This window comes from Ornithorhynchus anatinus, chromosome 12, assembly GCF_004115215.2.
Source record: "Ornithorhynchus anatinus isolate Pmale09 chromosome 12, mOrnAna1.pri.v4, whole genome shotgun sequence".
Taxonomy (NCBI): Eukaryota; Metazoa; Chordata; class Mammalia; order Monotremata; family Ornithorhynchidae; genus Ornithorhynchus; species Ornithorhynchus anatinus.
Window position 1 is genome coordinate 58,612,596 of NC_041739.1, and position 15,710 is coordinate 58,628,305.

Below are 15,710 nucleotides of genomic sequence, written 5' to 3' on the forward strand. Positions count from 1 at the left end.
CTGAGAATGGGTAGTGGGCTGGTAAGCATGTGTGGGGCTTCCAGGGCCTTGGGCAAGAGACCCCATTGTCCCTTGGGTCCCTCCTCCTAAAGTGCCCACTGGGCCCGGGCTGGGATGCTACCTTATAACACCACAGTGGGCAAGGGGCCTTCCACTCCTCAGAGCCAAAACAAACTTGTTCCTTTTGACTGTAAGCTCTCTGTGGGCAGGGAATGTGTCTGCTTATTGTTCTGTTGTACTCTGCCAGGCACTTAGTACAGTGCTCTGCACACAGTAAGAGCTCCATAAATATGACTGACTGAGAGTGGAAACCAAACTGAGAACCAAGTGACCTCCGGTGGCTGGCCTCCAGGACGATTCCCAGACCCCTGCTGATGGCCATCGGCCTGAGGGCTCCGGGCGGGGATGCCGAGGACCGGCTGTAAACCAACCCCGGACCGGCGGCTGGCGGCGGCCTCAGCTTGCCGATTCGTCCACCTGCAGAAATGGACTGTGGAAGTCCCTGGAGGGCCCCGTGGCGGTGAGCCTAGAGGGGCTCACTCTACTCAGTCGGGATTTTTCTGGACCAGCTTGGAAGCGATGCTGCCAAGTTTTTGTCTCTTCTTGTCTGCCAGGGGAGGTCATAACCCAACAGAACAAGGCAGCGGGTCAGGGTTGGCAAACCCGAGAAGAAGCCAGCGGACGGGGTTCACGGGGGAGCCCGCACGGACCTCCTTCAACCGCAGAATGGAGTCCTGACCCCTGGCCCACCCAGCTTCTGAGGATTGGAGAAGCCCGGACCCTTCCATTAAGAAAAGCAGCGTGGCCCAGTGGAAAGAGAACAGGGAATCAGAAGACCTGGGTTTTAAGTCTAGCTCTGACACCTGCCTGCTGGATGACCTCAGGCAAGTCATTTAACTTCTCTGTGCCTGTTTCCCCATCTGTAAAACGGAGATTCAGAACCTGTCCTCTCTCCCCTTTAGACCGTAAGCCCTCTGTGGGAAAGGGACTGTTTCTGATCTGATTGTAGTCTACCTATCCCAGAGATTAACACTGAACAGTCGCTTAACAAGTGCCACAGACAGTTCTCATTATTACTGAAGGCCCAAGTTCTGAACACAAGAAAGGAGCCAGACGTTTGTGTGATCTAGTGGATAGAACATTGGCCTGGGAGTCAGAAGGACCTGGGTTCTGATCCCGGCTCTGCCGCTCGTCTGCTGGGTGACCTAGGGCAAGTCACTTCACTTCTCTGTGCCTCAGTTCCCTCATCTGTAAAATGGGCATTAAGACTGTAAGCCCTATTTGGTACAGGACCTGTATCCATCCCGATTATCTTGTATCTTCCCCAGTACTTAGAACACTGCCTGGTACATAGTAAGCACTTAACAACAATATCGTTATTGTTAAACAAGGTTCTCCACCAAGTTCTTTGTGCCTGATTCTGTAGGGACTTCAGCAGTCCAGCATTCACCACCCACTAGATGACCTTCGGCCACCTGGGGGAAGGGCAGGAGGAGAGATGCCCAGCCGGTGGGCGCTCTCTGGGTCCTTGGGGGTGATGGGCGGTAGGCAGGCTTACCGATCACTTGGAGCGTCATGCTGGCACTTGCAGGTCCAAATGAGTTATTGGCGAGGCACGTGAACACCCCAGAATCGCCAACGCACACAGACTCGATGCTCAACGTGGATTTCTGTTCGTACTCGTAATCACCGAAGTTCCTGCTCCGCGGTGCATGGCGGCTGGTCTGTGGGCGGCACGCGGGCGTGCACACGCGCGCGAGCGCACACACATACAAACACACACAAACACACGCAAAGTAATTAACATCCAAAGCATATGCAGAATCCTTCCCCGATAAATTAAAAATAGCAGCAATTAACGGTGCCATATTAATATTCACGCTGTACCAAGCCCAGGCCGGGATGAGGAGGCGGCCCAGAAAATCTAGGGCTGGAACTTTGCCTGGTATTATTATGTTGAAAGATTCATCGTTAAGGGGGAAGAGGCGGTATTAATTATTAATCATGAGGAGAAGCGGGGCCTGCGTGCATGGGGAGACCCCTCCCACCAGGAAACTTTGCGAGGTTTTTGCGGAACCCGCTTGAAATTGTGTTGGGGAGGGCGGACACACCCTGTGCTCGCTGGCCTCCCAAGAGGCCCAGCCACGGGTTCCTTCGAGACTGTAAGGTCATTGTGGGCAGGGAACCTGTCTGCTTATTGTTATATCATATGGTCTCAAGCGTTTGGTATAGTCCCCTGCACATGGTAAGTGCTCACTAAATGACTGAATGAATGGCTGCCCCCTCTGCATCCTCCTTTTGCTGCCACGAGCAGGGGCACGGGCACAGACCCAGATTTTCAGGGGTGGGCTGGAAGCTGAGTGAGGCCTTTCCCTGCCACTGCAGGAGGCGGAGGAATATGGTTCTCCGGTCCCCCAGCAGGGACGTCCGGTCTGGTTGACTCCCATCACCGGTCAATGGCCCCGAGGAAAGAAGCCCCACCATCCTTGGCTTCCGCTGAGCCACCTGGCTGTGGCCCGGGTAGAGACCGGCAAGGACCAATCGGCCAGGAGCCAGGTGATGAAGGCCGGGCCGATCGTTTCCACGCCCCTCCCCTGCTCGGAGCTCTGGGGGCAGTGTTCAGGGCCGGGTTGCAGCTCGTCTTCCGATCCCCAATAATTTACACATCTGCCCGTCTGCCTTCCAGTGTGTGTTTCGGCCTGTGTGTAGGACTGTGGGTGTAGGGAACTGAGTTGCCAGTCTGTCTATCCTACCTTCCTCCTCCTCCTCCTCCTTTCTCTTACTCCATTTGCACATCATGAGAGTCTGCCGGTCTCCCTCAAGAGATGGGAGTTTACTCCTCGAGGGCAGGGATTCTGTCTTTTTGCTGTGCGCTCCCAAGTGCCCAGCCCGGCATCTGGCACAAAGGGGGCATTCGGAAAACACTTTCCATCAACAGAGACACCCAGATGTTCCAGCCACGGAGAGTTCCAAGTAGCCAATCACAACACTTCTACTGACACCGCTCCAAGCGGCACTCACCCACAAACAGCCCCGGGCACCGACGCTACCCTGGGACCGGGGTTTGGATAACGCTCTGTCTGAGACCCAGAACCAGGGGTGATGAGTTTCAGGCACATCATAAGGGGGCCCCTTTCCCTGAGAGGGGCCTCCTGGCCCTGGCAACCCCACCCTAGCCCCAGCTAACCCCAGAAGGGTTGGTGTCTTTATTCCCTTTCCACTGCTTTTTTAAGAAAAAGGAAAAAGATATGTGAATCAAAATATTGCTCTTGGCGCCAGTTCCCAGCCAGGAAGGTTGCACAACTGCAGCCAAAGTTGCCGGGCTCGGAGGAATCGGCGACGGGTCTCCGGGTGACGGGGGGCCACGTCTGGGCCGGACCCCTTCCCTGGCCCAGATCTTCTCCCCGGGCTGCCGGCCCAGTGCACCGGCAGACTGGGGAATGTAGGGAAGGGCGCGCTGCCGGCAGGTGCCTGATTCCTCCAGCCGCTGGGGGGACCGGCCAGGAATCCAAAGGGCACGGCAAGGGGAGTAGAAACTCTCTGTGGGAACGTTTCCGTTGTTAAATGCCGGGTTCCAGGCCAGGCTAGCATGCCCTGTTGAGCCGGAGGCCGGCCAGGGGCATCTGCCCCTTAACCCCAGCCCTGAACACTATGGGGGCTGGAGGTGCCCTGGCCCCTCTGGAAATTCAAGGGGAATGGGGCCAGGGAAGCTCTAGTTCGGCCTCTCTTCTAATCCAACAAGTGTGGGGAGACCCCAGGAAGGAATATATCGGGGCTCTCATCAGCCCCGCTCAGTTGGATGGACCCAGAAGCCAGCTGTGCTCACCCCCACAGGCTCTCAGAGCCCCCGGCGACTCTGGGGGAGCATTCAGGCTGAAAGAACATTCGGAGGCACCCCCGGCCCTGCCACCCGCCAGCGGTGAGAGTTGGGCAAGCAGCCTGTCACCTGTCTGCAGGAATCCTGCTACAATGCCTCGATTGTCTGGATCCCCATGGTGACCGACAGGTTCACAGGCCGGTAGGGAGGTCTCTGCCGCTTTCGGGGAGAGGGGATGCCGAACCAGAATTTCCCCACCCCTCTTTTTCTCCGGAGGCTTGTAGAGCCCGAAGGGAGCAGAGTGAGCAGGGTTCATTACAAAACTATTCTCGAAGAACAGGCAGATTCCTGACAAGGGGATTTCAGAGGTTGCAGGGCTTGGAGACAGGCTGGAGATTAAAGAAAAATAGCAGAGGGATATGCAAAGGGAATGGGAGGCTTTGTTCAAAGGCAGCCAGGAACTGAGTAAGAACAAGCTGAGGTGGAGAGGAGGCTCTCAGAAGCAGGAGAGCAGGCTGACATTTGTCTTGTACCAAATGGAGCTTAAGCGTGTCAGCACATTCAGAAGGGACAGAGAGGAGAGAGTCAGGAGTGTTGGATCGTCTGGGCTGGATCACTGGGGGAGAATGAGGGGGTTGGGGTTGGATTGTCTGTGCTGAATGACTGGGGGAGAGTGAGGGATGGAGAAGTGAGAGTCAGGGATGTTGGATGGGCTGGGCTGAGTCACTGAGGAGAGTCAGGGGCATTGAGAAGCAGTGTGGCTTAGTGGCTAGGTTACGGGCCCGGAAGCCAGAAGGATCTGCGTTTTAATCCCAGCCCCACTACATTACCTGCTGTCTGACCTCGGACAAGTCCCTTAACCTATCTGGGTCTCAGTTCCCTCATCTGTAAAATGGGAATGAAGACTGTGAGCCCCATGTGGGAAATGGACTGTGTCCAACCTGATTAACTTGTATCTACCCTAATGCCTACAACAGTGCTTGGCACATAGTAAGCGCTTAACAAATATCATAATTATTATTATTATTCTCATTATTAGATAGTCCATGCTGATCCCTGAGGGAAAGTCAGGGATGTTGGATGGTCTGGGCTGGTTCATTGGGGAGAGTCAGAGATGGAGAAGGCAGAATCGGGGTGTTGGCTGATCTGTCCTGGATCAGTGGGGGTGGGGACAGATCAGCCCCAAAGGCGAGGGTGGGTGTCCAGGAGGGCATCCAGCAGACGTTTCATCGAAGCATCCACTACCTCTGGCACAGGCAGTGTCTTGGGATGCAGTCAATCTGCTGGGCCCTATGAAGGTGGTGCAGCCCTCACTGGAAAAGCAAGCGCAGCCCTCACTGGAAAAGCAACACACCAGGAAACAGGCAACTGCAAACCCTTGACCACAGGGCCAGCCAATTTACTGGTGGTTTTTAGGCAGAAAAGGAAGAATACCACAGAACCCACGACCTCTGACCTCCAGGAGTTTCCCCTCTAATGGATACAGAGGCCATTCTTCACAGAAGGGGGCTAGTGGCAGTTTGGGGCAGAGTGTTGTAAGCAAAATAGCAGGAGGGGACGTCTAGAAAGTCTCTTCTTCCGGCTCTAGTGAGAAACCAGTCATCAATCAATCGATCTCTGGGACTGACTGAAGCCCCAAGGGCCGAGCACTGTGCTAAGCAACGCTCAGAATCGGTGATCTGTTATCACTCAGTGGTATTTACTAAGCGCTTACTTTGCGCAGAGCACTGTACTAAGTGGTTGGGAGTGTACAATACAACAGGGTTGGTAGACGGGTTCCCTGCCCGCAAGCTTACAGTCTAGAGGGGGAGACAGACATTAATTTAACAATTTACATAATAATTTGGTCCTGTAATGACCAAATGGGACTTGAAGTCACTTTTTCATTCATTCCTCATCAGTCAAAAATCACCTTAGGCTCCCACAAGAAACGCTCATGCATTTATAACAATTTCTAACAATTAAGACTGAGTCCCATGTGAAACAGAGCCTATGTCCAACCTGATTACCTTGAATACAGCGCCTGGCACATAGTAAGAGCTTAACAAATTCTATTAAAACAACCAAAAAAATTCCACTGCCTTAAGGTGACTAGCACTGGCCCCACTTAAAATCTGCTTTCCTCCCTTTCTTGTTTTATGGTATTTATTGAGCACTGACTATGTGTCAAGTCCCGTGTCACTGGGGCTCGAACACAATTCTCACACAGGGCTCTTGATCAGAGAGGGAGAGGGAGAGCAGGGAATCAATCATCTCCCCATTTTATAGAGGAAGGAATCTGAGGCCCAGAGAGGCTAAGTGACTTGTCTGAGATCACACAGCAAAACAGTGGCAGAGGCAGAACTAGAACCTGGGCCCCTGGACTCCTTGGCCTGTGTCCAAATTCTGCTAAGCTATGCGACCCCTGCTTCTCAGAGTTAACAAATGAGGAGAAAAAGAATCCAACTCAACACAGAATCACTGGGCTATCCAACTGGGTCCCCATAGTAGGGCAGTGGATCCCAACACCCCCGGACACCTCTGTGCGTGGCCCAAGAGACGCAAGGTCCCACACTCACCCGGTTGTTAGTGGTTATCCACTCCGATACCACTGAGCTGTCCACATCCCTTATGGTGCAGGTCACTTCAAATTTCTCCCCTTCCCGGAGGAGCTGGTGCGTCCTAGGCAGGATAACCACGGGCGGAGCCTTGCGAACTGGAAGACACCATGTAGGCCTTGATCGGGGCCAGCTCTCCACCCTGAGACTGCTGACCGGGTAGAGGATTCTAACAGGGCGGAGGAGTCCAGCCGTGAGTCTGGGATGCCCCGAAAGATCTATACATCCGAGCCGCCCGGTCTCTCCACCTCTGGCCTCTGACCCAAAACCGGAGAGCTCGTGTTCAAGCAACGCCCCACTCAGGGCTGACAATCTGGAGGCACCAACAATGAAAACACTGACCACTGGGTCACGCGGGGGCATCAGCACTGATTTAAAAATCGCTTGAGACCGCGTCAAGGTAGATCGGTGAGATCTGGGTGTCCTCAGTGGGGGACAGGCCTGGGTGCCCCCGAGGGCAACCTGTTTGGGTTGTGGACTGTAACAGTTCAGCTCTACACTCAGCCCAACGGAAGTTCTCCTTTCCAATGCGTTAAAGCTGTGGGCAACCTGAAAAGGCCACATACTTCTAAGGCACTTCCATGTCATCACCCACCCACAGCCCTTCCCCATCACACCAAATGTACCTTCGCCATCTGGATTCGGGCCCAGAGGACATGCCAATCCAAGATGGTGGCCACCCAAGATTCCAGAAATCTTTCAGTGGGCTACCCTGGCTTGGCCCTATCTGTGGTTTCCTGACATTTCCTTTTTGTGTAACAACGATAATGATGGCATTTATTAAGTGCTCACTATCAGTCAGTCAATCGTCTCAATCCCACCGGAGGCTCATAATCTCTTTAAATGATTTTCCGTGCGGCCACTAAAAGAGCTGGAAATAAAGGCCCTCTCGACCCCTGGGCCACTGCCCTTCCATCTAGCCATGATCGGTACTAAACGCTTCCTCCCATAACGATCCAAATTTGGTTTTGGAAATGGGTTGGAATTCATGGAGGTGCAAGGCTCAGAATGAGTAAACCTGCTCGATACTGGGGTGGGAGTGGGGAGGGCGGTGGCCAGGGAAGGTGGGGCCAGGCCATACTAGATGGAAGTTTTTCCTAAAGAGAACACAGCCCTGTGTTTCGGGAGCACGGGGCGGGTTCTACATCCATTTCCCCTGGCCGTACAGGCATGTACATTAGGACCCTCCCTGAACCAGAGGGTCAGCAGATGGCCAGCCCCTCCACCCTCCCCCGGGAAAAAGAGATGATGAGCCGAGGTGCCCCTCAATCTTTAAACAGGGAGCAGTTCCCTCAGTCAGAGAAGGCATCAGAGTTTGACCTCAAGAGCCCCGTAAATCCAGTGGAGTTTGGGCAGTGGCCCTTTCTCTTTCTGGAAGAGGGAGCCAAACTAGCCAAGGCTTCCCACCGGCGAGGATCGCTCTGAGGGGTGGGCGGTTGAGGAAGGGGTTTAGCCGGAAGTCGGCTGGGGCCTCGGTCTCCACCTTAGGGGACGGGGACAGTTACCTGATCGCACTTTGAGCGTCATCTTTTCGGACAGCCTGAGGTGAGTCCCCTCGTAGGCCGCGCACTGGAAGCATACTTTGTTGTAGGACCGCTGGACGCTCTTTATGATGATGCCCTCCTCGATGTTGGAGACAAACTTCAGGTCTGGAGGCAGAGGATTCCCATCGCAGCCACGCAGAGTGAGGTTGGATAAATCCGGGTTGGTCACGGAACACTTGACCAGGATGTCGCTGTCCTCTTTCCCATACAGGAGGGAATCCACCAGGAAGAGGATGTCGGGATCTGTGGGAGGCCAAAGGGGCGGTGGGGAGGAGGGAAGAAGAAGGCGTGGGGAGACAAAGGTCCAGAAATGGGTTTAAGCTACCTATGGAAGGGAAAAGTAGGTGTCCAACTTGTTTCTTGGCCACCTTCACCATTTCCGTCAAGCCAAGAGGATTTGAAGAAAGCTCGTGGTACGTGTTCTATTTCTTCACTTTGTACAGAAGAGCATCATCGGGCTCTAAGTGAGGCCACTTCTGGATCACACACAGAGACAAACCAGCCCAGGACTCTGTCTCTGACAGGGCACCAGGACTCTTGGAGACATCCGCTCTCGTGGTCAGGGAGGCACCATCCAACACCCCTCTCTCTCCAGCCCTGACTCTTCCCTCATGACACAGCCCAACCCAACTCTCCTTCTCCATCCCTGATTCTCCCCAGACTATCCACACACCCAACTCTCCATCTCCATCCCTGACTCTCCCCGTAGTGATCAAGCAAACACCATCCGGCACCCATAACTTTCCCTTTACCACACTGAATTCTCCTATTTCTGCCACTCCCTCCAGTGGTCCAACCTGGATGTTCCTAAACCCCTGACCCTCCTCTTCCCACCCCTGCCTTTCTCCTCTCCACTCATGGCTCTCCCTCCAATGATCCCGCTCGGATCATCTGACAGCCTTGACTCTTCCTTTTCCATCCCTGCCTCTCCCACTAGTGACCCAACACGGAGCAACCAGCACCCCTGACTCTCCCCTCCCCTGCTGCTTCCCAACAGTCTGTTCTGTTCCTCCACGGATCTATCCAAGTCCCTCTGGGATGTGCAAAATCTCCTCAGTGTGCCTGATGCTTGTGGTTTCTCCCCAGTCTGGCACCTCTCTCCTGATCATCCCATGCCACCCCGGACTTCCGGCTCCCGAGTGGATTGTGCAGCTTGTCACCGGGGAAGCCGGAAAACGCTCCCTTGCCCACACACCTGGGGCGCAGCAGGGGCTTTGACCAGGTGAGTGTGTATGGATGGGATTCTCCCAAAGTGCGAAAGCCCCAGATCCCACGAGGTGAAGGGCCTTAGCTGCCTGGAGGGGAGGTCCTTCCATCAGGAAGCACGACGGATCAATACCCGCCAACTGCTGCCCACAGGGGTGTAGAGACTCTCGCTCAAGGAGCTGGCACTTATAACTGAGACCGCCAGCATTCGAAGAGCCGGGGCCCTGCGACCTCCTCCAGTGGCTCTACCTCTTCCGAGCACCAGAGAGAGCTCAGTCGATACCAGTGCGGATGGAAGAGGGCATCGCCGTCACATGGCAGGGGCCGCTGGGATGCCTGTTGGCCATCTGCCAGGCGACCCCCACACCCCACTGTCCCCTCCCCACCCGGAGAGCTGCCCCTGGTGCAGGTGTGGTGGGTTACCTTTGACGAAGACATAGATGGAGCTGGTATTCAGGTCTCTGTCGGTGCAAGTGTACCGGCCCGTGTCGTGGGCGGTCGCCTGCTTCTTGTACAACTTGTCACCAAGGACCTTCTTCTCAGGGGGCCAGTTCTGGAAGCTCCACCAGACCGGGCTGTTGAGGTCGCACGACAGGTTGAGCGAGTCGCCGGCCTCCACGACCAACTGCGGGAGGGACCAACTGCTGGTCGATTGAGGAGCGCCTGCCGGTGTGGACGGATGAATACCTGGGTCATTCCGGTCCTGGCTTTGTCTGCTCCAAGACCGCTTGACGGCCCCGCTGGTCGGCGACCTCCCCACTGAGGCTTCGGCCTCGGCTCTGAGCGTTCCCTACTGGGCCTCTCTGGCTCTTTGTGCCCACCCGCCTCCCCTCTGATTCCCAGAGCTGCCCGGGGTCAGGACCCTCTTGCAAGTCCCTGAGCATCCAAGGCAGTGCCCTCACCTCCCTGGGAACTCAGAGTATGCTGAAGTTAAAACTGGAAACTTCACCCCGCCTTGTGACCCGAGCAGGCAGATGGCTCTGCCCGGCTTCAATGTGGATGGAGAACCAGCCCCTTGGGTGGGACACAATAATAATAATAATGATAACTGTGGAATTTGTTAAGCACTTACTCTGTGCTAAGGACTATTCCAAGCGATATGGTAGATACAAGATAACCAGGTTGGACACGGTCCCTGTCCCACATAGCGCCTTAATCCCCATTTTAGACATGAGGGAAATGAGACACAGAGAAGTTAAGTGACTTACCCAAGGTCACACAGCAGACAAGATCAAACAGTCGAGGTCAGAGGGGGCGGGCCCGGTCGTGCAGACCATCCTGAATCCCCCAAACCCGGTGGTGGCGATGCACGCTCTGTGACCTGTGAGCACGTGGGTACACTAGGCCTCTCCTGAGCATTTAATATGGTGCTCTTAAAGCTCCTCAAAGACAGGAGTCATGCCAGCTTACTCTATTATACTCTCCCAAGCGCTCAGTACAAGGCTCTGCATCCAGTGGGTGTTCAGCATGTACTACAAACAGATTTGACTGTTAGACCTTTGGTCTAAGAAGCAAGAAGAGTGAAAGGGAGAAAGGGATGTAGGAGGTGGAGAATTCCTTCCTGTTTGCTCTCCCCTTTCCAAGCGACAGTGGAAGGTGTCCAAGCCAACTCATTCCTTGACTGGGCCAGGGATGATTCCATCTTCATTACCAAGGGACACTTACTGAGCACCTCCCGAGTGCAAAGCACTGTACTATTTGTCGGCTATGTGACCTTGGGTAAATCACTTAAATAATAATAATAATGATAATAATGGTATTTGTTAAGCGCTTACTATGTGCCAAGCACTTTTCTAAGCACTGGGGCAGACACTAGGTCATCAGGTTGCCCCACGTGGGGCTCTCAGTCTTCATCCCCATTTTACAGATGAGGTACCTGAGGCCCAGAGCAGTGAAGTGACTTGTCCAAAGTCACACAGCTGACAAGTGGCAGAGCCGGGATTAGAACCCACGACCCCTAACTCCCAAGTCCAGGCTCCTTCCACTAAGCCCCGCTGCTCTTCGCTGCTGCTTAACTTCTCTTAACGGTGCCTAACTCCTTTGGGCTTCAATTTCTTCATTGGTCAACTGTTCTCCCTCCCACTTAGACTGTGAGCCCCTTGTGGAACAGGAACTGTATCTGACCTGATTATCCTGAATCTACCCTAACGCTCAGAACAGTGCTTGACACAAAGTAAGTGCTTTAAAAATACCAAAATTATTATTACCAAGTGCTTGGACAAGCACCACCGAAGCAGGGAAACCCAAGGTTCTGGCCCCAGCTCTGCCACTGGCCTGCTGCATGGCCTTGGTCAAGTCACTCGGTCACTCTGGGCCTCAGTCTCCTCATCTGTAAAATGGGGGGAATGTCCCCTCTCTCTGAGAGACATCGTGAGGCTATAATGAGTTCACTGACGAGTCCGCACTTTGGAGAAAATGAAGAGCGCTATACAAATATATGCTATTGAATGATTATTGCCCTCATCACCTTCACATGCTGCTTATTGTTATACTGTCCTCTTGCAAACGCTTAGTACACTGCTCTGCACACAGTAAGCGCTCAATAAATACGACTGACTGCTGAGGAAATTGCTGCTCAGCAGCCACACCGGGCCCCGGGCGTCCTGTCCACAAGCAGACCCTCTCGAACCGGTCAACGCCCTGCCAGCACGACCGCCTATCTGGCTCTTGCTTGGGCACAAAACTGCCCCAGAAAATCTCCGTTCCCCAGACCACCCTTCCCTTCTCCCACAGATCCTAAAACCTGAGAAGCAGTGTGCCCTAGTGGATAAAGCACCGGCCTGAGCTGATTTCTAATCCCAGCTCCGCCACTAGTTGGCTGTGTCACCTTGGGTAAGTCACTTTACTTCTCTGGGCCTCATCTGTAAAACGGAGATTAAGACTATAAGCCCCATGTGGGACATGGACTGTGTCCATCCTGGTTAGCTTGTACCTACCCCAGCGCTTAATACCGTGCCTAGCACAGGGTTAAGTGCTTAACAAACATTATAAAAAAAAATGGAGATGCAAACTCACTAATCAACAGGATGTGCCATCTTCCTGGGGGCGGGGGAGGAGTTGCCCACCAACCCCTCGGCCCTCCTGGTCCCCTCCTGCCCTTCTGGGAGTCCCACTGTCCCCAAGGAAGCTGAGGATCTGAGAGGAGGATGTGGAGAGGAAGCCCCCATGGCTGGCCCATGCCCACGGAGAGAATCTCTCTGGCCCAGGGGAGGACTCTGCTACTGCCTCTAGGATGCAGTTCCAGAAGCCCCCGGGGCCACTTGTGTCTGTCAGAGTTCAGCTAGAGCGGTTCTGACTTCCGAAACCTTGGCGTCTGAAAGCCGGAACGCCACGGCAAGATGGATCGGGGATTCTGGTGTCTGCTGAGCCTGGCCCTGCCATCTGGAATGTTGAGGTGAGAAAGCCGATCCAAGGTTTTCCTTCCACTAATCCCTTTATCTTTCCAACCCCCGGAACAAAAATGGAGAGGGAGAGAAGGGAGGGTGCGGAGTTTTGGACTCCGGGCACTGGACTAGATGCTTGGGGAACAAGTGACAGGAAGGAGCCAGACACAGGGCTCCTTTTGCCTCGAGGGGGAGGCACATCGGCCAAGAGAAAGTAGGTAAGAGAAACTGGACACAAATACTAAACATAAAATTAACTACAAAAAAGGAAGAGGCACACACTTGCACATGTGCAAGTGTTGAAATAGTGATGGGTGTCATGACATGATTAGACTGTAAGCCCGTCAAACGGCAGGGACTGTCTCTACCTGTTGCCCACTTGTTCATTCCAAGCGCTTAGTACAGTGCTCTGCACATAGTAAGCGCTCAATAAATACTATTGAATGAATGAATGACCGGGGAGGTGGGGGTTAGTCAGGGAAGGCCTCCTGGAGGAGAAGAGGTACATGGCGGAGCTGAGTGGGGGAGGGGAAAGCGGGAGGTGAGACACTGAAGACAAAGGGACTCGGGAAAGAGGAGCCGTGGGAGAGGACTCGCATGTGAGCGCCAAATCAAGATCATAACCCACAACGGGGCTGACCCGCGACCCCACCCAAGCCACCGTCTGGGACCGCGGCGGGGCCGGCCCCCCGCCCGGTGGCACGGCCGAGACCATGACAGCAGTTGGGCTGGCCCCTTCCCCCTTCCGGCTGCCAGGAAAGCGTGTCTGACCCATCCCCCCAACCCCCCAATTCCCTTTCGAAATGTCGACATTTTGCAACCGCGGGGCAGGTGGTCTCCGGGCACAGAACTGAGGGCGCGCGCTGGGTCTCCCGGGGGCGAGGGCGGTTCCTGAGAGAAGGGTGAGAGTCACGGTCAGCCCGAGAACACGGGCATCCACGCGGTGCCCCTCCAGGCCGGGCACGGCCCGTGCTTTTGCACCTTCTCTGAGACTGGAGGGTCCTGGGAGCAGGTACTCCCGCTGTTCAGCCCATGGTCAGAGCCATGGTTGCACAAACTGTGTTCCCCCCCGATTCCACTTCGGAAGAGAGCATCGGTGGGGGTGGGGGCTTCCTGCTCCTGCTCCTCCTCTCCCTCTGGAATGGGGGACACAGTCCCCGAGCGGGAAGATAGCAGACCTCCCAGCCCATTGTCCCCTCTGCCCTCCTGATCCTGCAGTCTCATCTTCACCCACAGGGCCCAAGAGGTCCGGCAAAGCTCAGGAGGGGCCGGGCCCCCACCCCAGGCCCTCACAGATCCCTACCCTTCCCAAGACCTGTGGGGGACCACTGTCCTCCACCTTCGTTTCCTCTCCACGTCACCACCCCTTCTCAGAGCCTCCTCACCCCCTCACCTCTCCCGCCCACAACTCCCTCGCTTCTCCCCACCCCCCACAGCCCTGCCCTGAGCCTCCACACCCCCCTGCCCACCTCCCCCACCCCCAGCTCCTGCCCACAGCCCCCTCCCCGACCCAGACAAACTTTATCAGCCGCACACACTCTTCCCATCAGCCCGCAGGGTCGGCCGGGGCAGGGCTGGGGGAGAGGTGGCCCGCCAGCGAGGCAGGTGGGTGGGAATTGATCCTGAGGCCCCTGTGGTCAAGGGCTGTTCAGAAAAGAAACAGAAACACTGAGAAACTTTCCCATTCAGCCAGGCCGGTCAAGAGTCCAGGCTCTGGAGGACTCGGCAGCCACCCGGTCACTAGCCACTAGACACTAAATCGTGGCTCAGTGGAAAGAGCCTGGTCTTCGGAGTCAGAGGTCATGGGTCTGACTCCCGGCTCTGCCACTTGTCAGCTCTGTGACTGTGGGCAAGTCACTTAACTTCTCTGTGCTTCAGTTACTTCATCTGTAAAATGGGGATTAACTGTGAGCCTCACGTGGGACAAACTGATTACCCTGTATCTACCCCAGCACTTAGAACAGTGCTCTGCACATAGTAAGCGCTGAACAAATACCAACATTATTACCAAATGACAAACCTTTTGACGGGTCATAGCCGACAGCAGGTGTGGGGGGCAGGGGGCTGTGCGGTGGGGGAGGGGAGGACAGAAGAAGGGCAGTTTGATGTCACTACACCCTAGCGGAGAACGCCCAGGGCTGGGAGCCCCGGGATCTCATCCTAGCTCTGCCACTTGCCCACTACATGATCTCGGAACAGTCCCTGAACTTCTCTGACCCTCAGTTTTCTCATCTGTAAATGGGGAGACTAATCCTTGCCTCTCTCTATCTCACTGTTGTATGAGAGACTACAGTGAGACAGCTGGTGTGGAAGCATTGCCCCGATCCACAGCGGCCGTATTTGAATTATCATCATCATTAATCGTCATTTTGCCTCCTCCAATCTGAGCCCACAAAAAATAGTCTCGCCCAGCCGATATATCCTGGGCTCCAGGGACAGGGCTGGGTGTAAGAGGGGGTGGGGGTGGGGTGTCAGCAGGGGGAGAGAGCAATCAGGATGGGAGCGAGGCAGGCATTCCCGAGGACAGCGAATCCGGGTCAGCTGCCATCCAGAACTGGCCCTAGGACGGTCAGTCTTCCGGTTTGATCCCAACGGTGACGGTTTGATTTCCAGCCGGTCTGTTCCCGGTCCACATACAGCCCCGTTGCTTTTATTGTCAGCAACCGGCTTCTCTTCCCTTCCCCTTCGCTGCCGGGTTCCATGGCTCAGAAGCAGCACCCAAGTCCACTGGGACCACAACTCTGGAGCGAGCGGGAAGGGCTCAGGTAGCCCCTTGGTGACAGATTCCTGCCAAATGGCACCCACGATGACATCACACTACCTCGCTGCGCCTGGTGTGATGTCATCCCCTTGATTCTATTTTTTGTGATAATGTTGTCTTGTTTTTGTTTCCTTCTGTTTTGCTCTGCCGTCTGCCTCCCCTGATTAGACTGTGAGACCGTCACTGGGCAGAGATTGTCTTTATCTGTTGCCTAATTGTACATTCCAAGAGCTTAGTACAGTCCTCTGCACATAGTAAGCGCTCAATAAATACTATTGAATGAATGAATACCATAACAGGAATCTGGGTGTCCGGTGTCCACAAGTGCCACCTTTGACCGACCCAGCTGGAATAATTATAATAATTAATAATTATGGTATTTGTTAAGTGCTTACTACGTGC

The 15,710-nt window shown here is 54.7% G+C and overlaps 1 protein-coding gene across 2 annotated transcripts in view; it reads right to left on the reverse strand.

Annotated features, from left to right (window-relative positions):
* Positions 1-15,710, reverse strand: part of KIT (KIT proto-oncogene, receptor tyrosine kinase) — a 51,625-nt gene that overhangs the window by 21,824 nt on the left and 14,091 nt on the right. For both annotated transcript variants that reach the window (XM_029076787.2, XM_029076786.2), the window contains exons 2-5: positions 9,588-9,827; positions 7,920-8,201; positions 6,376-6,512; positions 1,559-1,724 (exon numbers count right to left, since the gene is read on the reverse strand). In XM_029076787.2, the coding sequence (XP_028932620.1) occupies positions 1,559-1,724; positions 6,376-6,512; positions 7,920-8,201; positions 9,588-9,827 (825 nt within the window). The remainder of the gene's footprint in view (positions 1-1,558; positions 1,725-6,375; positions 6,513-7,919; positions 8,202-9,587; positions 9,828-15,710) is intronic.